Raw genomic sequence first — 24,749 nt, forward strand, 5'->3', positions numbered from 1 at the left:
ATGAACCAAAATCTCAGGCATCAAGCAAGGTTCTCACCCAGGAAAAAATACCTTTTTCTTATTCCACCAAATATGGTACACTAAAGAACAAAACCACTGTTAAATCAGTATTTGGCTACAAATAAATCATAACAAAAAAAAAACACTTTATAAAATTCTGAGAAAAAATTACTGAACAGTATAACTCAGTGGATGGATAAAAAAATATAATCTAATCACAGATCATCAATCATCTAGATTTTGATCCATTGAAAGAATATGGCAAATGTGTAAATTTGCCTAGAACAGGCATTTATACACTGTAAACCCACAATTTGTTTGAAATCAATTAACTTAACTGAGGTGTTTAAGTAAAACTGGACGTTCGCAAACATTACTCAACTATTTTGAGTTAGCTGAACATTTGTGGATGCATATACATTTAAACGTAGATCTTTTAGTAAAATCAATTTATAATTATAATCAGTTTATTCTGTTGCTGTCTATTTGCATATTGGGTGTGTCCCCCAGTTTCTGATGTTCACCCTCATTTTGTATTGATTCCCTCCAGGCAACCTTAGATAAACTTACAGATCAGGGGTCGGCAATCAAGTTTGGCTGTGGGCCAAATATTTTCCAAGCCATTACGTGGCAGGCCAGAAAAAAAATTGTTTTGGAAAATTAAGTGTAATGGGATGAAGCTCTCCAGCCCAGAGGGTGGTATAACAATTGCAAAACAGTTGGTCTCAAAGCAGGTAAAACCAAAAAAAATAAACACAATAAATAAATAGAAGAAAATAAATAAATAAACACACCACTTCTCACACGGGATTTAACCCGTGTCGTCAGGGTCACGGTATAATATGCTACCGCTGCCCTGGCTAGTGAATTGAGACACGAATGGGAAAACGCCCTTATAAGGGGATACAGAGCCCAGGAATGGGTGTAAAAACGAGAACGGACAGGAGCTACAGTAACTCTTAGCGCGACAGAGAGACAGGGGTGGATTGTAAACAAAAGTTTACCAGAAAAGCATTTTATTACTGCGTATAAAACGATTTCCCTGATATTATGGTGAACAAAAAATTAGCATTTTATTCAGTGCCTATTGATGATATGATCATCATATGTATGTATTTTTTAAACATGTTAAATTAGTTTTAGGCCAAATCCTTCATTATCAAAACAACATTAACCAATCTACCATGCATTAAGCAGAGGATATATCTATCAAATTCTCCCATTTCCAAATTCCATCAAATCTGGCAGACTAAACAACAACTTGTGCCGATGAGAGAAAAATGTGTCAAGTCAAAACATCAAAACAGTATTTTCTATACGATCACATTAAGATGTGGAAACTCCAGCAGCCTGTTGCACTTGTTGTGTGGGCATGAGCTGGTAAACAGCCATGACATGACATACACAGAGTTAAACTTAGAGCGAAGGAGGACAACAAGAACAACCTGAGTGGCTGCCGCCGGCGTTCAAGTATAAATTGGAGGAGTCGTGTGTCAGTCTGACAGAAGTGTGTAACCTCAGCTAGCGGCACTTTGGAATACTTCCTGGCAAGAACCTGGGCTAACCTTTACCTTCGTTTTCCAGACGGATTAAGGAATTTTGGAACGACAGGCAATTTAGGAGATGCTTTAGAAGGTCAGTCCTGGTCCTAAAGTCTACCTGCTTTAGCACACACCTGCACACACATGAAAGGGCTTGTTAATAAGCGGATTAGTTGAATCAGGTGTGTTTGAAACAGCGAAAGCACTAATTGTGCAGTAAAGGGGGATGCCAGGAACGGACTGAGAAGCACTGTCATAGAAGAACCATTGATAATACTTCCTATGAATCCAGTACTCATAATGCATTATGAATGTACAGTATTTATAATGCATTTTTAGCATACTTAACATCTTATAACAACCATCACAAGCTTGTATAAAAACTTAACTTATTTCTTCTAAAGTCCTTATAGTTTTATAACACGCTATAAAATACAAGCATGTGACCTTATTAAGAAATGTTTCTTAATGCCTTATAATATCTGTATATGAGATCATTGTACATACAGTACCTATATGAAAACTGTCATTTTCTTTGAATTTAAAATAGATATAAGCATTCTTTAAACAATTTAAAGATTATTAATACCCCATCTCTATTACATATCATTCTTTATAATTCTTTAAAATTAAGAGTGGTTCTAAATCTGATTCCAGTTGTTCAATCAACTGGTCAGTCTTAAAACTACTGATGGCATGTTTTCCTTCTTGGTTGGAATATAAACCTGCGGCCACTCTGGTCCTTTGCTAATTGCGAAGATTAGGCTCCTCTGTTCTTTGCCATCAGTCAAATAATATCATAAAGCACCCTTACTTTTTAAAGAAAAGATAGACAAATGTGCCTCTTCATTCAGAATCATTTTCCTTTCTGTACCTTACAGTGGAATGCTACATCGGGATTGTATTCCATACGTTTTCATGGCCAAAAACTCTGAACCTGAAAAACGACTGGCACAACAGAGAAGAATCCCAGTTGAAGAAACCTGAGGTACCTTTTAACATTACTAAAGACTTTTCTTTTGGCATTTATCAAATTTTTAGGTCTGTCTCTTGCATTTTGTGTATTCGAAAGGTCATGTTTATAAGACCACTGTAACTCGCTGTTCACTGGCCTGCTTTAAAAAACAATGATGGATGAGCTGTAGCACACCTATTATTATTGGATTGATTAAAAACTTTTAAAGCATCAAATGGATTCGCATCATCATACATTATGGACTGTCTACAGTTTAACTGTCGATCTTTGTCTGTTCTAAATTTAAAAGTTTGCCTAAAATTAATAAGAAAAGAAGTGGCAAAAAAACTATTTTTATTTAACAAAAAGAGACAACAGCTTGTCTTCTTCATTCTATAACTTCACTATCAATGCTATTCTCTCTGGCCTTACCGGTTTTGACTTATCTATCCTCCCACTCTCGCAGGTATTCACACAAGATATCCCCACACACTCTCTCTAAAATATAATAAGACAACTGTCACACTCGCAGAAGAAGCAGAAAACATGGTTGGACTCAAGCCCACAGACTTGGCTCCCACAGCCGCAGTGAAGGTCTTTGGCGCGGGAACGGCGGCGTGTATCGCTGACTTGGTGACCTTTCCCCTGGATACAGCCAAAGTGAGGCTTCAGGTGAGAAGCAGCTGCACTTCCTCAGGGTATTTAAATGAATTAATAGATAATAAACCACTGCTGAATAGATTATGTATGTAATTAGACAGGATTGTCTTTGAAGACTGGTGGAGGAGATCATGATGCCAAGAAGCATGAAAACTGTGATTAAAACTCAGGGTTATTCCACCAAATTTAGATTTTTTTGAACTCTTAAAGCTTTATGAATTTGAACTTGTTTTCTTTGCATTACTTGAGGTCTGAAAGCGCTGCATCTTTTTTTTTAGGCATTTCTCATTTACTGCAAATACATGCTCTAAATGATTATATTTTTATTTGTAATTTGGGAGAAATGTTGTCTGTAGTTTATAGAATAAAACAACAATGTTTACTTTACTCAAACATATACCTATAAATAGCAAAATCAGAGAAACTGAATCAGAAATTGAAGTGGTCTCTTATTTTTTTTTTTCCAGAGCTGTATATGGGCACAAATGTTTCCCTTACTCAAAATAGTTAACTATTGTTTGGAACTGGCCACTTTTACATAGAACAAATTTTATGTAATTGAGTTAAAACAAATTGCTGTGGATCTGTAGATGGGCTTCTTCGCTTCCTCTAGAGAAAGATGATGTCATAAGGAACAAGAGTGCAATCATTTATATATATATATATATTTTTATGCATATCATAAATGTATTATAAATTGCCCACCACTTTTATTGGGGACAGGGAAAATGCAAAAAAGTGCAGGGTAGTGAGCCTCCAGGACCAAGTGCATCTCATCAGCTTTGCTTTCTGATTGCTTCAGATACAGGGAGAATCCAAGCCAGCTGAAGGAGTAGCAGGGACGAAGTATAGGGGTGTTTTTGGCACCATCAATACCATGGTGCGCACTGAGGGGCCAAGGAGCTTGTACAACGGTCTGGTGGCTGGACTGCAGAGACAAATGAGCTTTGCCTCAGTGCGTATCGGCCTCTACGACTCTATGAAGCAGTTCTACACCAGAGGCTCAGAAGGTGAGTGCTTTAATTAGGACACTGATACTAACATCCTTGGGGTTCCAACAATGTTCCAATAGTTAAACCATGATTTCTGTATGTTTTGTCCAGAGGCGAGCATTGTGAGCCGGTTGATGGCAGGCTGCACGACAGGAGCCATGGCCGTAGCGTTTGCACAGCCAACAGATGTTGTGAAGGTGCGCTTCCAAGCGCAAGTACGAGTAGCTGATGGCGCCAAGCGATACAACAGCACAATGGACGCCTACAGGACCATTGCTCGCAATGAAGGCATCAAAGGCCTGTGGAAAGGTGAGTTACACTACTTTTACCAGCATTATTAGCCTTTTGTCAGACAACAAATTATAGAAATAATAAGTATACCAACATGTCAAAAGTCATGGAGCAGTTTTTACATTTTTCATGAAGTCTTACCTCAGGGGACGGCTTGCGAATGCCCACACCTGTATAAGTTGTGAGGTGTTATATTGTGAGTGAGGTTAAACTCTTAATCTTAAACCAGATTAAGGGTGCTCCTATATCCACAGTGTCACGTGTGTACAGAAAATACATAATGGAAGATCCTATAGTAGATGGTAAATCAAAGTCTAAAGGTCTAAACGTGAAAGCAGAATGTTGTATTTGTTTTTAACTTGTCTATGATAAGCTTAACATGCTCAAATCTTAGAAAGTACATCATTAAACAGAATCTGAAGAATGCCATGCCAATGGTACAATCCACTTTTTCTCTACTCTGCCATTCGCTGACTGTTCACGCACACACACTGTTATACGACTCAATACCAGTTCCTGTCCCATGACTTTCAGCATGCAAGTGTATATACTGTACTATTTATCTATTTATTTATTCATGCTATTATTATTAATTGATGTGTTTTAGGTTGTTTGCCAAACATCACCCGAAACGCCATTGTGAACTGTGCAGAGCTGGTCACCTACGACATCATCAAGGAGCTGATACTGAAGTACAATCTGATGACAGGTATGACTTGAAATCTGTACAATACAGGCGTTTATATAAAACATTTACGATGTTTTACATAACACAGGGTCTAGATGTGTCCTGTTTACAAATTTCCTCTTAGACAACCTGCCCTGCCACTTCACGGCTGCGTTTGGAGCCGGTTTCTGCACCACCATCGTGGCGTCTCCAGTGGACGTGGTGAAGACACGCTTTATGAACTCCAGTCCCGGCCAGTACAGCAGTGCCATCAACTGTGCCATCACCATGCTGACCAAGGAAGGACCTACAGCCTTTTATAAGGGGTGAGCTAAAGAATCCTAGAAGATTTATCCCTTAAACCCTTAATGGCACCATTCCTAACAATGGCAGGCATGGGATAGAGGAGGGGTATAAAATATTGAGCTGTGTAGCGGTGGAACTGTGTTCTGGAATGATGGTGCCCCATCTAATAATTTATGGGTGATTTGGGGTTTGAGAATGGGCTAAGGGTGGTGATCATCCAACATCCTGACCTCACAAACTTCTTGTTCTACATTGTGTCACTGAATGCCATCAAATCCTCACAGCAATGTTCCAAAATCTAGAGTCTAGAATGTAGAAAGCCTTTTTTGGATAATAGAGAAAGTAGAGTACCCTTGATTTTAGAAGAAACAAGGAACAAACAGGTGTCCCATTACTTTTGTCCATATAGTGTAAAGTATAGAAAGTTTATTAAGTTAAGATATTTTTTTGTTTTAAGACAATTTTAAGAAGATTGTTAAAACCATCACATTTATGGTAGAGGAATACTTTGGCTTTATTTGTTTTTTTCATCTCAGAGATTTTATTATGAAATGCTTAATAATAATACTAAGTTCACAAATAGTTATAGTAATAGTAAGTAATGCAATTTAATTCAATTTAAGTAATCAATTTAAGTCATTCATTTAAATGTGTGTAATCATATGTGTACTTTGTGCATGACTTAGCAATCAGATTTTAGAACCAGACCTACTTGTTCTATAACAAGCATTAATGCCTAAATCAATGTTGATCACATAAATAATGGTGTTTGTTTCTCCGTCCCCACCCAGCTTCATGCCCTCGTTCCTGCGTCTGGGATCCTGGAACATTGTGATGTTTGTCTCCTACGAGCAAATCAAGAGAGCCATGACGCGAGCGCAGCAGTCCTGGGAGTCACCGTTTTGAACTGTCGCATCAGGACAAGAATATGAAAGAAAACATTAATTTAATTTATATTCCTGTGGATCCAGTACTTACCAGCCAGAGAGGACAGTGCTGATGTATGAAAGTCCTCTGTAATGGCGAGAGGTGGAGAAGATGCAGCAGAAGATCTATATTATGGGATTATCTAAGTCTTATCTCTGTGGTGGACTGAGATGAAATAGAGCAGTATGAGAGAACTCATTGTGGACTTACAGCACTTTAAAGACCAAAGGTAGAGCTTACCACTGTTAAACTGTCACAAAGCAAAGGGTGACTGGGAACTGTCGGTGGAGGAAAAATGAGATGTAGGGCTGTGTATTGGCACAAACTTAGCGATACACTACATATCATGTACATATACAGGGGTAACAAATCAATATTTCACATTATATTGCAATAATGTATCAAGGAGATATATTGCGATTGTTTAAGAAAACCTGTCATAGTATAAAAAACTGAGTACTTTTTATCCAATCACAACAGTGGGATCTAATGACACTGTACAACACTGCCCTCTAGCTGTCAGGATTTACACAACAAAAAATGAACCACTGTCTGACAGCAATCTTCACATGTAAACTAATAACTAAAAAACAATACTGTGTTTTTAAAAATCAATACAGAATTGCAAAACAAAATATTACAATACTTTGATATACTGATATTTTCCTACACCCCTAATGAAACGCCAAACATATCTTTAGATCTAGCACAGGTTTTGGTTTTGTCTTCTCAGAGGAGTGAGTGTATATTTTCGTTAATGTCATATTATGTCACTTTTTTAATACAATGAAGGGTACAGTCATGTTTACACAAGTGTTAGGGCTTCACAGCTCTAGTTTACAAAAGCTTGGACCGTATGAAGGTTGGGTCCATAGCAGATGAACTGTTTGTTGCCATTATGAATGCACATGTTTGTTCTACTGTATGTAGGGCAAAATATTTAAAGCTTTATTTTATACAATGTCTATTTTTGTCAATAAAATACAAAAATATATATTTTTATCATTTTCTCTGTCTCAGGTTTAATTGTTTTATTTTACCTATTCTGATATACAACATATCACACCTTTACCATTATTACTACTTACTGCACAGGCAGAGATTTATTATCATGAGTTATAATTTCCCAGTGGAAATCATGTAATTTCTTATTTCAATTATTATGTTGCACAGAACACTAATTGAGACCTGTTGTCCATCAGAATAGATTGTAAACCAGCCAATGGAACAGTAGCTTAGCCCCGCCCACTGCACTGGACGAAAAAAAATCAGACATTAGTGCATGTTAGCACACCAGAACAAATAATGCAAAGTTATACAAGCTCATTTTTATTAATTCGTTGTAATTTAGATTTTTTTTAAATCATATTTAGAAATAAAATGTATTGGTTAATAGGACTTATTTTAATATAGATCTCATATAAGGATAGTAGTGTCTTTATTTTATTTTAATTAATTTATTACAAACAGACAACAGCATTTTTATTCTTTTCAATCACTGGAACATAATTTAGGTCTGAAAGGTTTGACGAGGAGACTGTCACATCTTGGCCTCGTCTCGTGTCTCTGTGTGTCTTCCCCACGTGACCTGTGCTCCCCTGTGTCTCCCATCTCAGTACTTTTCCACCTGTTTCTCATTTGTAGCTCCGCCCCTTCCCCAGGTGTTTCTATTATAGTGTGTTTCCTGTTTCTTTAAATAGCCCTCCTCTGCCACTTTGTCTCCGTCGGTCTTTGCACCTTCCCCTGTTGTTTTGTCTCTCTGTTGTTTCACCGCGTTTCATAGCCCTAGTCCTTGCTCTGTGTTTACCTCTGTTTATCTCTTGTGTATATTTCTAGTTTCCTATTTATTTACATTGTTTTCTCCCTTGCCCTGCTTAGTTTAGTTCTCCTTGTCTAGTTTAGTTTCTTGTTTAGCTCCATGTTCCCTAGCTCCCTGTATATAACCTTAGTCATTTGTTTCTCGTTTATTTCTTGTTTTCACGTTTATAGTTTATTTCCCTTATATATATATTCCCTGTTTGTTTATTATCATCATCGCTCGTTTGTTATTGGTTATTTGTGTTTCTTTGTTTTGTGTTTCTCATTCCTTGTTTCCTTGTTTATTTGTTATTTATTTAATAAATTATTTATCTTCGGATCCTACCTGCACTTGCGTCCGCCTCCTCGTCTCCCTGCCTGGGTATTTCCTGACAGAGACCAGCCACTGAATGCTATATTAATAAGAGTTATCATAACGCTTATCATGGCACCAGTTTACTGAAAAAAGCCTGTCTTTCAGCAAAAAGAGCCAATCAGCTCGCTGATTGTGCGTTGAGCAGGGAGTGTCAGTGTGCTAGTGGTGAAGCCTCCATCGCTGTGGAGATCTGCGCAAGCGCAGTAGCCGTAACAATCTGAAAAGGGGCATTGTTGAGCCAAATACTGCAAACTTTTAATGAGGTTTTTCATCAGATTTTTTCCGTGATGTAAAATTAGTTTCTTAAATGAAAATCAGACCTTTAGTTTTCAGTAAACAGGTCTGAGTGTTCCTAAGCTGTCCCCTGAGGTAACACTTCATGATTAATGTACATACTGCTAACTACTGTTCCTTGACATTCGGCATGTCTGTGTAATGTGAACTATGTCGACTAAATCAGTTCACCTACATTATCAGTGGTTGACACTTACTCAACTGGAAAAGCCTCAGTGCCTTATCACTAATGTTGTTATTCTGAACTGTATTCAGCATTAAATACATTAAACTCTGGTTCAGTGGTCAGATATGAGTGATTAAAGACTTTAGACTTTTATTATTAGTGATTAGCTAAGCAAATATCTCTTAAAACATTCACTATAAGGAAGAAATATTGAGACACAAAAGCAGGGGTATTAAAAGAGTATAGCTTGCTTATGTTGGAGTAACTAGAGTCTCTACTGTCTAGGGAAATATTTCTACTAATGTATTTTAAGGATTGCTGTAAGGATTTGATTACATTTGGAAACAATTGCATGAAGCACCATCATTCCAGAGAACACAGTTCCACTGCTCTACAGTTCTACAGCTCAGTACTGGGGTTTATACTGGGGTGTCAAAAGGTTCAATAGATTTATCTGCTCCTGAAAGTACTTTTCTATTAGCAGTTGTTCTCCACAGGCACTTTGCACATATGTGTCAGCAATGGGTGCAACATAAAGTTTCTGCATGCATTCATTAGAAGTGCATTAGAAGGACATACACATTTGGATATATCATCTCTATTAATTTTTTTCTATTTATCATTTACTATATCTTCGAGATTTGTTAATAAAACTGATAATGGATGTTTTAGGATGAAAGATGGCCAGTCCTGCGGTGTCACCAACCATGCCATTACCATCTTGACCAAGGAAGTAACAACAGCCTTATATAAGGGATGAAAAAAGTAAAAGGTGCTTCAAATATTAACATTTGCTTTGGCCAGATGCATTATAGAAGAGGTGTTAATGGCGTAATGGGTGTTTGCTTTAATATTAATGCAATGCAGTGACTCTAGTTGCTTTTTAAATGTGCCAAACATTGCAATACATCTTAGTGTTCGGTACATTTTACATCAGCCACCTAAAATCTTGAGGTTAGAAATAAGGTAAAAGGTTACAGTCAATAAATATGCTGTCATACATACAGCTGTTTGAAAAGAGTTTTTTGTGTCTTGAACTCTGGCCTGTCTGAAATTGGATAAGGACTGAAACTTCCTGTATATGATTTCCTATACTCAAAATTATTTTTATGGTGATATTGCCATATTATTTATTTTGTATTTATTCATTTTCTTAAACTACATAGAAATTGATGTAAAATTACTTATTTTTATCTGTGTATACATGTGTTATTATTTAAAGGTTTATTTCTTTCCCAACAACGCAATGTTTTTCTTCATAATTGTAAGATCCATTTTAACATTACAATTGAATTGTTTATTCTATATTTATCTGTCCTTATACAATCAAAATTTACATCGTACATTTGGATACACCTTAAGTTTAATCTTTGCTCCCAGAGATGCCTAATAGATGCTTATTCAACTCAATGTCTATTAAATGCAAGTGAACTCTCTATAGAACCTAAATTTACACCTAACCCTAAGCTAAATTCACTAAAACCAAACCCTAAAACAAACCCTAACTTTAAATCTAACCCTAAATGTTAAGATTACAGTCTTTGTTAAAGTTTGGATGTATGATTACAGTCAGTAGAGAATCATTTACTTTCATCTTACCATTTAAATTTTCTATGCAATTGAGCATCTATGAGACATCTTCAATGCAAATAACAATCCGAATGAAGTAATACCCAATCTAAATGTGCATGGTGAGGATAAGGTGCAGAGATATGCAACAAAATGCTATAACAGCTATACAGATATACACAATATCATATATAACATACTGTACATGAATAATGCTGTGTAACCCAAGCAAACTATATTTCTAAAGAATCATGTAATATTACTCTACCTCCTCAGTCACACACCCTCTCTGTTTGTGTTCTCTGCTCTTTGTTTTCTTAGACAGAGTTGTTTAATTGCCAGTAAATTCCTGGGTAGAACTGGGTGTGAATGGTGCTCATCCAATAAAGCTGGTCATAAACAGACAGCTGAACCAGGTGTGTTTGAGCAGGAAGATCACCAGACTGTGTTGAACACTTCAAGCCCAGCAGGACCAGAGCTGGTGTAGATTCATCAAACGTTCTAATAGGTAGCAGTGTGCAGCTCTGCTGGTCAGGAAATGAGGCATGTGAACACTGGGGTCCTGCTAATTTAGCTTATTTAAAGTTACTGATTACACACACACATATATACTCTCACACTTTTTTTTTTGTTTTTCTGCAAAGATGCACTTCTTTATAGTATAAAAAGATTGATTAATGAATTCTCTTCAGTATGAGATGGAGTACCCAAACCATGTATTTGTTTTAGAGTAGATCTATTCAAAAATAAAATATCCCTTTAGTATCAAAAGTAAAAAATATCATAATTTATTGTGGCTCCCATATCATATTTTTATTTTTATAACAAACTCTAAGTTGCTTAATCAGCTTATTTTAGGCGAAAAGAGACAAATGTTACTCTTGGGTCACCAATATTTTAAAAGAAGGACCTCAAATTAATTTTTTTATTAAGTTTAATTAAAAAAAATTAACTTTAATCACAGGTGTATCATTAATTTATATTTTCTATACTGGATCTATATATTCCATAAATTACATCCTTAATCCCAAAATTTTACACTGTTGTATTGATGTTTATCTACATGCTGCACTGGGCAGATATTGTATAGCCAGTCTGATCCCTGATTGGTGGTTTTGTTTCTCACTTCTTTTATTTGATGTTTTATGCAAACTTAAACCAAAAATAACAACCTTTATTTTTTAGATTCTGCTTAATGTAGTGAAATAAAAAGTAAGATTTGTAAGTTTGAAATATGTAGAGTAGTTAAAGTAAAAAGTCAAATTGGTACATTAACCAGTTACATCTACTTAATTAATATCCACCACCAATTCTCCACGAGCTGTTAGTGTCACGTCCTTCAAGATCCTTTCCTTCTTTTCTGGTATAAATGCATCTGCACACTCCAGGCAGCCTCCACATCACAGGAAGGGTTAATAGGTAAATGCTGCCATATTAAACAGTTCTGGGTAAAGAAGGCAGTGGGAACTACATGAGACCCCTGATTAATCACATATGTTCCTCTCTACTGACTACTCACTGTGACTCAGCACTACATTTTAAGACTGAATGTCTGGTTTAAGACATTTTTTCTGCAACTACAACGGATGGGTTTATATAGTGGCATGTTAGTCAACATTTCTGTTAAAAAATTATGTTAAAAATGTCTGTTAAAGTGAAAAAAATATCACCTGATTTCCAAAAGTTAAAGATGACACATTTCTTTCAAGATTTCAAGATTTATTTTTCATTATTTCATAATGACCATTTTTAATCCATTTTACATAACAAAAAAGGGTAAAGTGTCATCATGGTCAGCAAATAGTAATCATTTTGCTATGAATCAAAGCTTGTACCCAGCTAAGAGGGAATGTTATAAGAATGTTTAGCAATTTTTTTAAAGGTATCTTCCTCAAAAGTTATTATTGCAGGCATATTTCAATGTAAATCAACGTAAAGTCCACAACCCTCTTGCCTTTTAAATTAGCATTTTACATTTCAACACCATACAGATTCAAAAATGGTTGGATGGAAGGTTAAAAAAGTGATTTTAATTCCATTTGCAGTAACTGATTTTTAGTTTGGCACCAATTCTTCACCATACCTGGGAGTTTGTTTATGTTCGATTTCTTTTACTGTTGTGTTTTTGAGACCAGATTGGTAGTGGTGGGGAACATTCTTTATACTCAGCTAGTTGTACAGTTTCTACTGCTCAGTGATGTTTATTAGGGGGAAGAAAATAAAAATAAAAATGTTAATTTTTCATCATGGCATACAGTTTTTTTTTCCTCTTCCATTCAATTTGAGGCATCCCGAATGTGAGCTATGGTTTGTTAAAGGTTGAACCTATAATGAATAAATTCAACGTTGATTCAACAATAACGTCAATGTTGATTCAACGTTGAAAAGCCAGCTAGGACACTTATACTCCAAAACTGTTTAATAACTTTTATTAATACAGGATTCGCCTACAGCCAAAAATAAACAAATGATGTTTAAAATAATAAAAAAAAAAACAGTAAAAGTTTGATTTTTAACAATATACATTTTAGATGTCTGTTTATCTACTGCTCACAGTAGTAGAAATTCAGCCAAAAGTCACTGATATGTATTTTACTCTACACATGAGGATGGTTTTTGTTGGAATTTTTTACAGGAATAACAATTAATAGTATTTGATTTATATTATAGTTATTGACACAAAAGTGTGAACAAAAATAGCCCACTATTGTAGTATTTTAAATATCTCTGGTTTTATCTCAAATAACCATTGCAAACATGTTTAGATGATTTGTAAATGTTTAAATACTGTGGGTTCTTTAAACGTGGTGAGGACAATAAAGGGTTAATGCACATCCTGTTTTTAGATCCTTACAAATTATTTTTATTAAAAGTGTGTGAACATATAAAAATATATTTAAGATATATTTTTATACATGTACGCTCTTAATTAAGTAAGTCTTAATAAGATTTAAACAATACTTATATAAAAGCTTAGCTATGGAAACATTGAAGGTTTTTGCCCACCTGTATTGCAAGATATGCAAACACGTTGGCTGTTTACGAGGCTGAACTACTGACCAATCATAACGCCGTATGCAAATACACGAGTTACTCGGTAGTATCTGGTAGGCTCTGAGTTGTAGCAGAGTAGCAGAGTGAAGGATCTTCTAGCCTATCCCTGCGCAGGAGGCGGGGCTTGTCGGAATATGGGTGGGTTTAAAAAAAGCCGGGTATAAAATCAGCTGTTTCCGCAAAGCGCCCCACGCCAGTGTTTGTGTATGCCGCGTTGGTGAAGCTCCATCGAGTCCGTCGACGATTTGTGTCTTTTGAGAAGATCAGGCTCGGTTTCTTTGTTTTATATTCCCCTTTCTGTTCTCTTTACGGTAAGTTTGGATATTTTAGAGCCACTAAGGCACGTTTGTGTCATTTATTTTAGGTGTTAACTTTTTAAAAAAAGTTTAAGAACTGTAAGGAAGTGGTTCATCGTGCTAACCTCCAGCGGCTGTGTGCTTTGTTCTCTTTCAGGAGTATGTTTTTTAGGTGTTCGTTTTCTGAACGTTTTTCTATGGAAGACCGAGGCAACGAGATTATAGTTGAAAGTCTTTTCAACCAGAGGGACGCCTTTAGAGAATCCTGACTTTATTTGGCATCATCGCCCGGGGTTTACTGAGTGAAGGTAAACAGTTTAGCTAGCTTAAATTTTCTCATTTAAATCGGTATAACAGTCCAACAAAGTTGTAATACACCAAACCAACGACTTGACCTAATATCGTTAGATAATCTAAATTATCTAAAAAAAAAAACGCCTGAGTGTGAGCAACTTTGTGCTCATACTTTATTTTATTTAATTGTTTTTGTATTATTATTATTATATAGTATCATATACCATAAGAGAGCCAAAACATGTCTAAAGCATACAGACAAAAATCAGTAAATAAAATAAACTAACTATTAATAAAGTCAATAAAGCCACAGGGGTTCAAAAAAGGTAAACATTATGTAAGTAAAACGTACACCATGTTCCTAACACTTCAGAAATGTGGTTGATTTTTTTTTGAGTTTAAAGAAATTAGCACTAATTATAAGTAGGCTTTAAATTTTAAGCATAAGAATATAATTGGTTTAAAGTGTTTTTTATTATTATATATTATAGCTATATATTTTACCTCTTACGACAAAAACGCTGCACATTGTATTGTATTGTAGCTACACCATAAGTATAAAGATTTATTAAAAAAAGAACAGTGATCTTTAGGGAAAATAGTTTTAGATGGCTAAATAAACACTATTTATTTTAGTAATACATTCTGTCCCTAACATTTGTGAAATGTGGTGTTTTTGAAGTTAAGCGTTTTTAATGTAACTCTCAGCTTATGGTTCTTAAATAATACATACACACACAACTTCGATGTACAGCAATTTTCATGGAAATTAGAATTAATACCATTTTAAAAACAGCAAATTAAGTACAACACTTACAAAATTGCATAACATGATGAACAGTATTAGTAAGGAATAGATACAATAAAACGACATAATACATGGTTCATAACACTTAAATGTGCTGTTTTTTGTGAAAATGAGAAATTGTGCCCATTTACAGCCATTTAAGAGCAGTTTTGTTAAACTAGTGTATAAAGGATTTAGCTAGTGTACACACAGGAGTATATAATCTGAATCAGCATCTCACCCCCATCCCACCAACCCCCACTGACGACAGCACTTCCTTTGTTTAGCTTACACTGAGCAGGATAAGCTCAGCAACAGCCGCAGCAGCCAATCAGGAAGCAGCTCTGCTTCTGTGCATTTATTAAAGGGCGAGGTTTCTGCTTTGTGCTGCTTCACCTCCCCCTCTTACACCAGTTTCCAGCCACAGGGGACACAATGTTCCCAGACCGTTTCTCTGAAGCAGACAAGAGGCTCACTCTGGGCTCTGTTCCAAAGCAGAACTACTACTGAGAATTAAAAAAAAAAGTTTAGTGAAACATTTTAGGAACCATTCTGAGTTACGTAATCTACGACGACAAATGATGTAAAGCACACAGATTACCTAATATAACCATAAATGTCCAAGCACTCAACTTTTACAACAGTTAGTGTGGTCAAGCCCTCTGTAATGGACCCCCTAATGTTTGTTTAACCACATAAACCCTTATTTGCAGAATATATAGTTGACTTTGTTACATAACCACTAATTATTTACTATTCAGGACTATGAATTATTGAATGTTATAAAACTAATGGGTAACTTGCGTAGCTTCAAAGTTTAATGGAAGAGTTTAAAAAAATATATATTTTCTTATATAAATAAATTACTTTTCTCAAACTTGGGTATTTTTACTAATTGCTTGATTTTTCAGATCTAGTTTAGATGCAAGGGCAGCCATTTAAGTTTTGACCCTATTATTCAAGGATTACCATAGACCTGCAATAATTATTTTTTCTTTTTCCAATATATTGTCTAAGAAATAAATGCAATAAACAATATCCTGCTATTTAAGCCTATTTTTTTTATTTTCCCTTTAAAAAACAAGCATGGAATAAATCCAATAGGCAATATTAAGGTCAACAAAAAATCCATTTAATATTCCAAATATTATTCCATTTCTATTAAATGCAAATCCTGGTAGACTTTTAAATTCCACATTTTATAAATTATTTGCATTTATAATTTTTGGTAATAAAAGGATGCCACTATATATTGAATAATTTCTATATTTTGTAATCACATTGTTTTATTTTTCTTTTCTTCTCTCTTCAGATTTGGGTAGAGTTCACCTATCTTGTTTTCACTTCGTTGGGCTTTAAGACATCCTTTACACCTTTCCATCTGTACATTCCTGCACCTTTTGGCAAGTGGAAAAATGGTTGGATTTGGACCTGCTGACGTGCCCCCGACGGCTGCGGTGAAGTTTATCGGTGCTGGCACCGCGGCCTGCATCGCTGATCTCTTCACCTTTCCTCTAGACACCGCTAAAGTTCGACTCCAGGTAAGGGTCTATGTGTGTAAACACACCTGACTGGCTTTCCTCAGCAGCAAATTATGCGTTACAGGAGGATCTATGGCTGTTTGAGATTCCTCCCAGAACAGCAAGGCCAGATCATCATACCAGAATAATTTACAATAAAATAACTAATTTATATCCCATACTGACTCTAGCTTTTCCTCCGTCTTTTTCCCCCCTCTTTCTCGACTCTTGTTTTATTTCCTTCCTTGCACTAGCCGAGTAAGCTGATCGAGGAGCTGATGTTTAAGCCCTAGGACCCTGCAGATCCGGAATGGTGCATCATGGACTTCCAGTGGCTGGAGACTGTACACCTGCTTCCCTCTAATGCTCATCCTTCCCAGTTTCTGTAAAGCACCTTTTGTTCTGTACAGATCCAAGGGGAGTCCAGTGGCACTGCGAAAGCGAGCCATGGACAGGCGGCGAAGTATCGCGGCGTGTTTGGCACCATCACTACCATGGTGCGCACGGAGGGGCCGAGGAGTCTCTACAACGGGTTGGTGGCTGGACTGCAGCGTCAGATGAGCTTTGCTTCGGTCCGCATCGGCCTGTACGACTCTGTCAAGCAGTTCTACACCAAAGGCTCAGAACGTGAGTTTAAACAACCTTTTTATTATTGGTTTTACTCTCTTGACCTTTTAAATAAAGGTTATTTCACAGAAAATGCCATAAATCAGACCAGTACTGGCACAGAACAGCTAAATTTCCACCTTTAAACGGACAATGTTCATGTTCTCTCTTCTTCCATTAGATGTTGGAATTGGCAGTCGCCTGCTGGCAGGCTGTACCACCGGAGCAATGGCAGTTGCTGTGGCCCAACCCACTGATGTGGTGAAGGTTCGCTTCCAGGCACAGGTTAGCGGTTGTACAACTAACAAACGTTACCAAGGAACCATGGATGCCTATCGGACCATTGCCAGAGAAGAGGGGTTTCGTGGCCTATGGAAAGGTGGGTGAAGAATTTGGAAGAATCATCTTTACTTTTTCCACATGAGGAAATGGCAAAGCCACCACTACCTGTTAATATAAAGCAGCTTAGCAAGTTAATATTGTGTACTAGCCTGCCAAACCTGTGAGATTAGCATATAGTCTATACTTTTTAATATATTAGTGTGTAGTAAACAATTGGGACACTTCCAACATCTGATAATAAAACAAAATTTGGCTTAAGGCATGACAAAGCATCATCTAAGCAGTCTTGTTGATAAAAATATCCTTCTCAGGAACTGGACCAAACATCGCTCGCAATGCTATCGTCAACTGTACCGAACTGGTGACCTATGACCTCATTAAGGATGCGCTTATTCGCTCTACACCCATGACTGGTAAGATAAGGTCACTTAAAATAGCATAGTATAGATCCTGCACCAGTGGATGTCTTCTGATAAATGGGTTCTTTTAACTGAACTGATTTAACCTCTCCTCACAGATGACCTTCCATGCCATTTCACATCTGCATTTGGTGCTGGTTTCTGCACCACGGTCATCGCTTCTCCAGTGGATGTCGTGAAAACAAGATATATGAACTCTGCCCAAGGCCAGTACAGCGGTGCCCTGAACTGTGCTGTGGCCATGCTGACCAAAGAGGGGCCTATGGCCTTCTACAAAGGGTAAGTAATCATAAATTGTCACTGATCACAGAAGTTATCAGTGTTTTACATGCACTTCATAATGTGATTACTGCAGAACATTAGGTTTCCAATTATCAGATCAGTGTGGTTTTGAGATGGCACGGATTTGGGTAATCGGATAATGGGGGTCAGACAATAATTTGATTTTTTTTTTTTTTTTTTTTGCAGAACAATAGATCAACCTACCAACTTTAAAAATATATATTTTTAAGGTTATTTTAAATGCTGCTTACTTTTGTTTGATACCAGTGTCTGTTTTCACACATGCACAGACTGGGGCATCCCAGAATTCTTTGTATATGAGTTTAGATGCACTGAAATGCCATTACTGAGTAAAAATCCTGCTCTCTATCTAATATTTAGACCATACTCCAATCTAAGAAACTGGAGTATGCTGTTTACATGTTTACGTAAATAATCCAAAAACTGCAGTAATCTGTGATTTTTAAACAGGTTTGAATGGTAACCTACTTTGAGACTTGCTTGTTATTGTCATTGCTTGCAATGTTTACACCCATCATTGTTTTAAATTGTTTTCATTGTTTACACCCATCTGTCCATCTCTCCTTCAGATTCATGCCTTCTTTCCTGAGATTGGGCTCTTGGAACGTGGTGATGTTCGTCACGTACGAGCAGCTGAAGCGCGCTATGATGGCAGCTCGCCATAACTGGGCTACTCCTCTTTAGTCTTGGCTATTTTCATTAAGGGTGCTGTTCTATTTGCATTTTGCCCTTTTAGTTTAAGTTAACATTTGCCTTTCCTCATCCCTATAACCCCTACCCTTATCCACTTTCATTCTAGTTTATCCCGGGGACTGGAAAGCTGGTCTTCCTTTTATTTAAGCCTTTTTTTATGCCTTTTAAAATTATGCCAATAAAGCTTTTGAAGAAAAAAACGAATGATGTTTATTTAGCTGCATTAAATCATTCATAATCTTTACAATAAAAAAAAAAGGTAAGAGGGAAATTGTCATGTAGGTTGGAGATGTGCTGTGTGGGTTACATGGTAAGGGCCTGCTTGAGAAGCTGTCTCTTCTCTGGAGTGAGTTTCTCAGGGTACAGGGTTTTAAACTGGATGATCAGATCCCCTTTGGTTGACGGGTGGCTGGATAAAGGCATCCCCTCTCCTGGGACCACCTTGCTGTATTCAGGGCTACAGAAGACAATAGTCATTGGTTTGAGTTTTAAAAAGCTTTAGTTAAAAACATTTATACTTTTATTTTATATTGGACAGTTCAATTAAGAAGTTTACACAAAAAATAATTTTGGTATAAATAGCAAAAGCATGATTCATCAGGTACACTGGTTTCTTTGAGCTGAAAACAGGAACGTTTAAGATTTTACTCTAATTGTGTAGAATATCTCCAGATTTTTCCATCTGATTAGGTGAGATTGGGATTAGTGTTTTGTGCTACTGCTGTAAATAGTTTCATACATTTTTGCTACAAGCACTACTTAGTACTCATCAGAGGGAAAAATAAAGAAAGCTATTTTAACTTAAGTTGTAAATGCTCAGGTCCAAAAAGTATCCTTGATTTAAAGATCATAGTCAGCTAAAAAGCTCAACATTAGGTTTTAATACTGTTTTTTTTAATAATTAGAACTTGATGGATGAGAGAATTTCATAATTGCATCTTGCTATTCTTAAGACAAACATGTAATAATGGATTTTTAAATGTAATATACAAAATCAATGTAACATCATCTCAATGGAATGAATTGAATATGCCTATATTTAATTATTTATTTTTTTACTAAACTATGTGAACTGGCTACACAGTACTTGAACACAGTTCCACAATGTGGAGAGTATCTATATTTAACCCAAATTTCAATGTGAATAAAAAGTAACGTCAGCAGGCTCTGTAAGAAGAGTGAACTACTGCAGGACGTCGGGGCAAAATGTGTAAAAAGATTAAAACGTAAATTAATTTAAAAATGAATTACCATTTTTAAAACAATTGCACGCGTTAACACATGGTTGACTGCTATAATAATTTTATGTATAGATTTTTTTTTTGGTCATTTTGACCAGGAACACCATAATAATGAACATGAAATAAACCCAACAGAAGGGTTAAATATGTCAGTGAATGTATAAGACTGGAGGTGAACAGATCTACTCACTGTACAATGTCATTAACTGGAATATTGAGAAGCCTGCCATCTAGTGTCTCCACTTCCACTGCAAAGCCAGTCAGTGCCTGTGGATCATGATCATAATTTCAACAAAACAGAACTTCTTACCTACTGTTAATCAGCCTAATAAGCTTGCATACAAGCATCTCACCATCTCCAGAGATATGTGTGCTGTGTAGGTCAGATCTGCATTCTGACGGGTGAACCGTGGGTGAGGTTTCTGCCGAACGATGAAAATGATATCAGCTGGGATGTTGTTTGGATCCTGAGGAGAAACCACAGCTGTATTTATTAGGACCTTTTCTGAATAAGAATGGACACGGGTCCAATAAACAAGGACAACACTATAGTCTAGTCCTGTACTTAGAAAATATTTTAATTATTAATTTAAAAAAATGTAAGTAGAATTTGGAAAAGTTATAAAATTTAAAACTTGATCCCTGTCTGGGAACCTGGCCTATGCGGTTTCTGTAATCACACCTGGTCCCCCTCTTTCTGGAACGTGATCCGTGTTCCCTCATTCCAGCCTGGTTTCACAGTGATGGTTAAAATCTTGTCTTTGATGCTGGAAGTGTGGCCATCTTCATTCATCACCTAAAGAAATGTAACACTGTTACATCACAGGAAAGGCTAAACAGTGTCGGGTGAAAACGGATTATTTGCAACACAAATTGATGTAAATTAGATGTTAAAAGTTTTTACTGTTAAAAGGTTTTACAATTTTGTAACCAAACCATCTAGATCAGAGAAATTAAAAATGCTACTTAATATTAAAGTAATTTAATTTGAAGCAGATTAATTTTTTTATATATATATATTTCTCATAGTTAATTAACTATGTCATTCAAAGTGTTTTTTATTTTCATTGTACTGAGATTTCCTCATAGAGGAGGTAACAGGAGCCGTGTTTTACAATTTCTTCAAATTAATTCAAATTCCACAAAGAGACTATGTGAGTCCTGAATTTTATAAATAATGTAATGATGTTTAAAAAAAGTGGTAAATTTAAAACAAATGTTTTTTGTGGACAAAATATACATCTCCACTAGGGATGTTCCATATTAAATTGTATGCAATAATATCACAAAAAATTACGCAATATAAACCTTCATATCATGATAATAGTGATATTTTTGTAAGCATTTGTTTTGCTATTTACTGTATTTATTTTTAACTTTCTGTTTACAGTTTATACATATGCACAAAATATGCTGCACTTCAGTTTTGTGGCTTATTTTTTAACATGTTTGTATTCTTACGAAATGGATAGGTTATACTATTTTTTATATATATATATATTTATCCTGTTGCAGTAGTATATTCTTGAAACTAGATTTAAAAAAATCTATGTTCTGTCACAGACACAATATTGATAATATAAACCATAAATTATCATGATACTATTTTAGGGCCATATCACCCACCCTTAATTTCCATCATATCTAAAAATCCCATCTGAAATAAAACAAAATAATATCTAAGGCACCAGGGAGCTTTTAAAGACATTATATTCTCTAGATATCTAGTCTTGAACAACATTGCTTACATCTGAATTATTAAATTATGCAGAATATATTTTAAAAGTCTATCTATTAAAAACTGTTAAACAGAACACTCAAAGCTTTGGGCTATCTTACTCTTCGGGATATCTTTATTTTCTTGGTGCATCCATAAAACAGGTCCTCCAGAGCTAAATGGAGGTCACGCTCAATAGGGGGGTCCTGCTTTCTAACCCCTCGTCCACGCAGCCCTCCAAAATTAATATCCACCTCATTTCCATCCTGAGTGCAGAAATCTGAGGAGAAAAGGTCAAGTGTCCAGTAAAGCATCATCTGATGATCAGGAGATTATTAAAGATTCATAGATATTTAAAAAAATATAAATAAAGACTTGCCAGCGAAAGGGTTGTCGCCTCCAAAAAACTGTCTGAAGGTTTTGTCAGGGTTTCCGTGGTAGACGTATCCAGATGACCAGGCTCCGTTTGCTGCTATTTCTGGGGGGATTCCACCTTTAAGACCCTCCTCGCCGAACGTATCATATGTGGCCTTTTTCCGAACTGTAGTGTTAAAAATAGGTTAGGGCAGTGGGCCTCCTGGACCAGGGTTAAGAAACAATGCCGTACACAATGCTGATTCAATTTTACAACCTTGAATAATGAGTATCTATATAAATATCAACAACAGGACAATATCAGGACACCACTTGTTCTTGGCACAGCCATTGTTTACAGATCAACCATTAAAAATAAACCATATTTAACCATATTAGGGGTAGGAATCACAGGGCATCTCATGATACAATATTATCATGATATGTTGCTCATGATAATGATGCTATCACAGTACTATATTTCTGCCATACTGGATATATTGCAAGACTTTTTTTTACAATAATTCACAACAACTGTGTTTTTGTGTACTGTATTTATTTTATTTAAAAAAAAATTCTGCAGAATTAACCTTTTTATTTGATTATAGCGCCACCATGTGGGGGAATGAAGCAGTAACTTTAGTAAGTCATAGGCAAGTCTTTAGAATGGGACTTTAGAATGCCTATGTTTCAATAAATATATTGACATTGGAATATACATTCTCCAAACACTTTTTTGGGGAAACCCTAGAGCTTCAATTATTCATGTCATGTATTCTCTTGATTGCTTCACACACTTTATAAATATGACTTAATGTCACGTTTACGAATCCAGATCATGCTGAAAAACTGTGAGAAAAAAAAAACTGTGGTCATGAAGGGATGCACATGGTCAGCAAATGGTAAGCAAATAAGTATGCCTTATGCTGCCTTCAAGTGCTCCTTGGAAATTCCTACGTACAAAGTTGAAAGTCGTAATCACGATTTGACATGCATACTTCAAGAGAATGAAGCGAATAAAATATGCATTAGGTGAGTGAAGTTTTTATCCTATTAGAACCGTGAATCATACTAGACTTTTACGTTTTAAACCTTCTTTGTTTGTTTGTTTTATACCTGTGCAGCTTAAAACTATTGCTAATAATGAGCAAAGCAACAAGCCGCCGTGACCTCTTGATACTAAAACGCCCCCAACTGGGAAACTCGAGTTTGTGGTGGAGTTCATTTGCTCTCATCTCGTAAATACAATATTTCTGGCACAACTTGAAGGCAGCATAAGTATGCCAAGAAAATACAGTTCTCCCCACATCATTACCCCAACTTTACCACCAGCCAGGAATGTTGTTGGCTGTTGTCAGACTATCAGTGACAGATAATGACAGTGAATGTCAATGATGGGCCCCATCGGGTGAGGTCAAACATAGGCTCCACCTGGGTTGTATATACTGCACATGGGGCCTAGATGGTACCCATATGAGATGATGGTGGGTGGCTGTAATGATTGGGCCCATTCATAGAAATTACACTATTTATATATTTATGTTTCTTTGTTTGTTTTTAATGAAAACAGCTGTACTCAATAATGTAATATTACTTAGAGTCTATGTTACACACTTACGGTCACTCAGAACATCATAGGCTTCAGCCAGTTCAATGAATCTTTCCTCTGATCCAGGATTTCTGTTACTCTGAGGGTGAAATTTCAGCGCTAATCGACGATACCTGATATCAGACACAGTGTACATCAATTACACAACAATTAAATTACTAGAAAGCAAGAAAGAAGATGAATACATAGCTTAAATCTACCCCATGAATCCAGGGAGTAAAAATCCACCCCAGAACTTCGTGGGCGGTTCGTCTGCAGCTTGACAGCCTGGGTGGATTTCTACTGCCTGGATCCCTGGAATGGATTTAACATATAATAAAAGCAAAATTTTACAAAGCTCTTACGCCTTTTTAATGTCTGCATCAGTCGCACTTCTATTAATCTCCAAAGATGCGTAATAGTCCCTTCCCATTGTCAAATTAAGTTTAAACTATAAACTTTAGCTATCTGAACGCAAAATAAGCACAGTACAGCACTGCCGACTACCGCCAACATCAGTATACAGTTTCTAGGCACGGTTGCCAGGAAGAGCCCGATTAGCCTTCTGGGTAATGTAGTTCTTCCAAGTTGATAAAACTACAACGGACACAAAAGTTTTATTTTGCGTTTGATTTACAGATTTAAAACCCCCTCCCCCTTTATCTTAACAAAAATAAATATTGCAAAAATAAAGAGAAAATGTATATTTAAAGATAATTAATTAATTAATTAAAAAAAACAATTTGAATGAATACATTGTTTCATTGATAGATTTATTCAATCAATTTGCTTTATGTAAACAATTTATTAAATTGAGAATAATTGGTATAATTGACTGAATCAAGGAAACAATTTATTAAAACTAAAGTAACAATTCATTAAATTGAGAGAATGATTCATTTGATCAAAGTAACAATTTATTAAATTGAGGGAACAGATTGTTAAATTGAGTGATTTATGTATGTCAAGGGAAAAATTACTAAATCGAGGTATG

At 36.0% G+C, this 24,749-nt stretch overlaps 3 protein-coding genes across 4 annotated transcripts; 2 read left to right on the plus strand and 1 right to left on the minus strand.

Moving 5' to 3' along the window:
* Positions 1-1,479: 1,479 nt before the first annotated feature.
* ucp3 (uncoupling protein 3) lies at positions 1,480-7,348 on the plus strand. Of its 2 annotated transcripts, none has more exons than XM_007244779.4 (8): positions 1,480-1,635; positions 2,423-2,529; positions 2,963-3,168; positions 3,959-4,166; positions 4,260-4,457; positions 5,047-5,148; positions 5,252-5,432; positions 6,204-7,348. In XM_007244779.4, exons 3-8 carry the CDS (start codon positions 3,043-3,045, stop codon positions 6,316-6,318), a joined length of 930 nt encoding a protein of 309 aa, XP_007244841.2. In that variant the 5' UTR covers positions 1,480-1,635; positions 2,423-2,529; positions 2,963-3,042; the 3' UTR covers positions 6,319-7,348. The 2 variants fall into 2 exon arrangements, with proteins under 2 accessions (XP_007244841.2, XP_049324622.1); XM_049468665.1 differs by having other exon boundaries at positions 3,029-3,168.
* Positions 7,349-13,763: 6,415 nt separating this feature from the next.
* On the plus strand, positions 13,764-19,059 carry LOC103027476 (mitochondrial uncoupling protein 2). Its single transcript, XM_007244781.4, has 8 exons — positions 13,764-13,906; positions 14,049-14,199; positions 16,285-16,513; positions 16,903-17,119; positions 17,280-17,477; positions 17,752-17,853; positions 17,958-18,138; positions 18,732-19,059. Exons 3-8 carry the CDS (start codon positions 16,388-16,390, stop codon positions 18,844-18,846), a joined length of 939 nt encoding a protein of 312 aa, XP_007244843.2. The 5' UTR covers positions 13,764-13,906; positions 14,049-14,199; positions 16,285-16,387; the 3' UTR covers positions 18,847-19,059.
* dnajb13 (DnaJ heat shock protein family (Hsp40) member B13) lies at positions 19,041-24,295 on the minus strand. The gene is made up of 8 exons (XM_049468666.1): positions 24,121-24,295; positions 23,786-23,889; positions 22,193-22,354; positions 21,936-22,093; positions 20,779-20,892; positions 20,450-20,563; positions 20,287-20,363; positions 19,041-19,312 (listed from the first exon to the last, which is right to left on the minus strand). Exons 1-8 carry the CDS (start codon positions 24,186-24,188, stop codon positions 19,159-19,161), a joined length of 951 nt encoding a protein of 316 aa, XP_049324623.1. The 5' UTR covers positions 24,189-24,295; the 3' UTR covers positions 19,041-19,158.
* Positions 24,296-24,749: the final 454 nt, after the last annotated feature.

The sequence above is a fragment of the Astyanax mexicanus genome, chromosome 20 (genome assembly GCF_023375975.1).
Source record: "Astyanax mexicanus isolate ESR-SI-001 chromosome 20, AstMex3_surface, whole genome shotgun sequence".
Taxonomy (NCBI): domain Eukaryota; kingdom Metazoa; phylum Chordata; class Actinopteri; order Characiformes; family Acestrorhamphidae; genus Astyanax; species Astyanax mexicanus.

Bases quoted from the DNA above. Each gene is read 5' to 3' on its own strand.
- LOC103027476 (XM_007244781.4), top strand. From the start codon at position 16,388: ATGGTTGGATTTGGACCTGCTGACGTGCCCCCGACGGCTGCGGTGAAG. The intron at 17,478-17,751 runs GTGGGTGAAGAA...TATCCTTCTCAG, and splicing joins GTTTCGTGGCCTATGGAAAG to GAACTGGACCAAACATCGCT. The intron at 17,854-17,957 runs GTAAGATAAGGT...CTCTCCTCACAG, and splicing joins TCGCTCTACACCCATGACTG to ATGACCTTCCATGCCATTTC.
- ucp3 (XM_007244779.4), top strand. From the start codon at position 3,043: ATGGTTGGACTCAAGCCCACAGACTTGGCTCCCACAGCCGCAGTGAAG. The intron at 3,169-3,958 runs GTGAGAAGCAGC...TGATTGCTTCAG, and splicing joins CAGCCAAAGTGAGGCTTCAG to ATACAGGGAGAATCCAAGCC. The intron at 5,433-6,203 runs GTGAGCTAAAGA...GTCCCCACCCAG, and splicing joins CCTACAGCCTTTTATAAGGG to CTTCATGCCCTCGTTCCTGC.
- dnajb13 (XM_049468666.1), bottom strand. From the start codon at position 24,188: ATGGGAAGGGACTATTACGCATCTTTGGAGATTAATAGAAGTGCGACT. The intron at 22,355-23,785 runs GTAAGTGTGTAA...TTAACACTACAG, and splicing joins CTATGATGTTCTGAGTGACC to TTCGGAAAAAGGCCACATAT. The intron at 20,564-20,778 runs GTGTGATTACAG...GTTTCTCCTCAG, and splicing joins TCCAGAAAGAGGGGGACCAG to GATCCAAACAACATCCCAGC.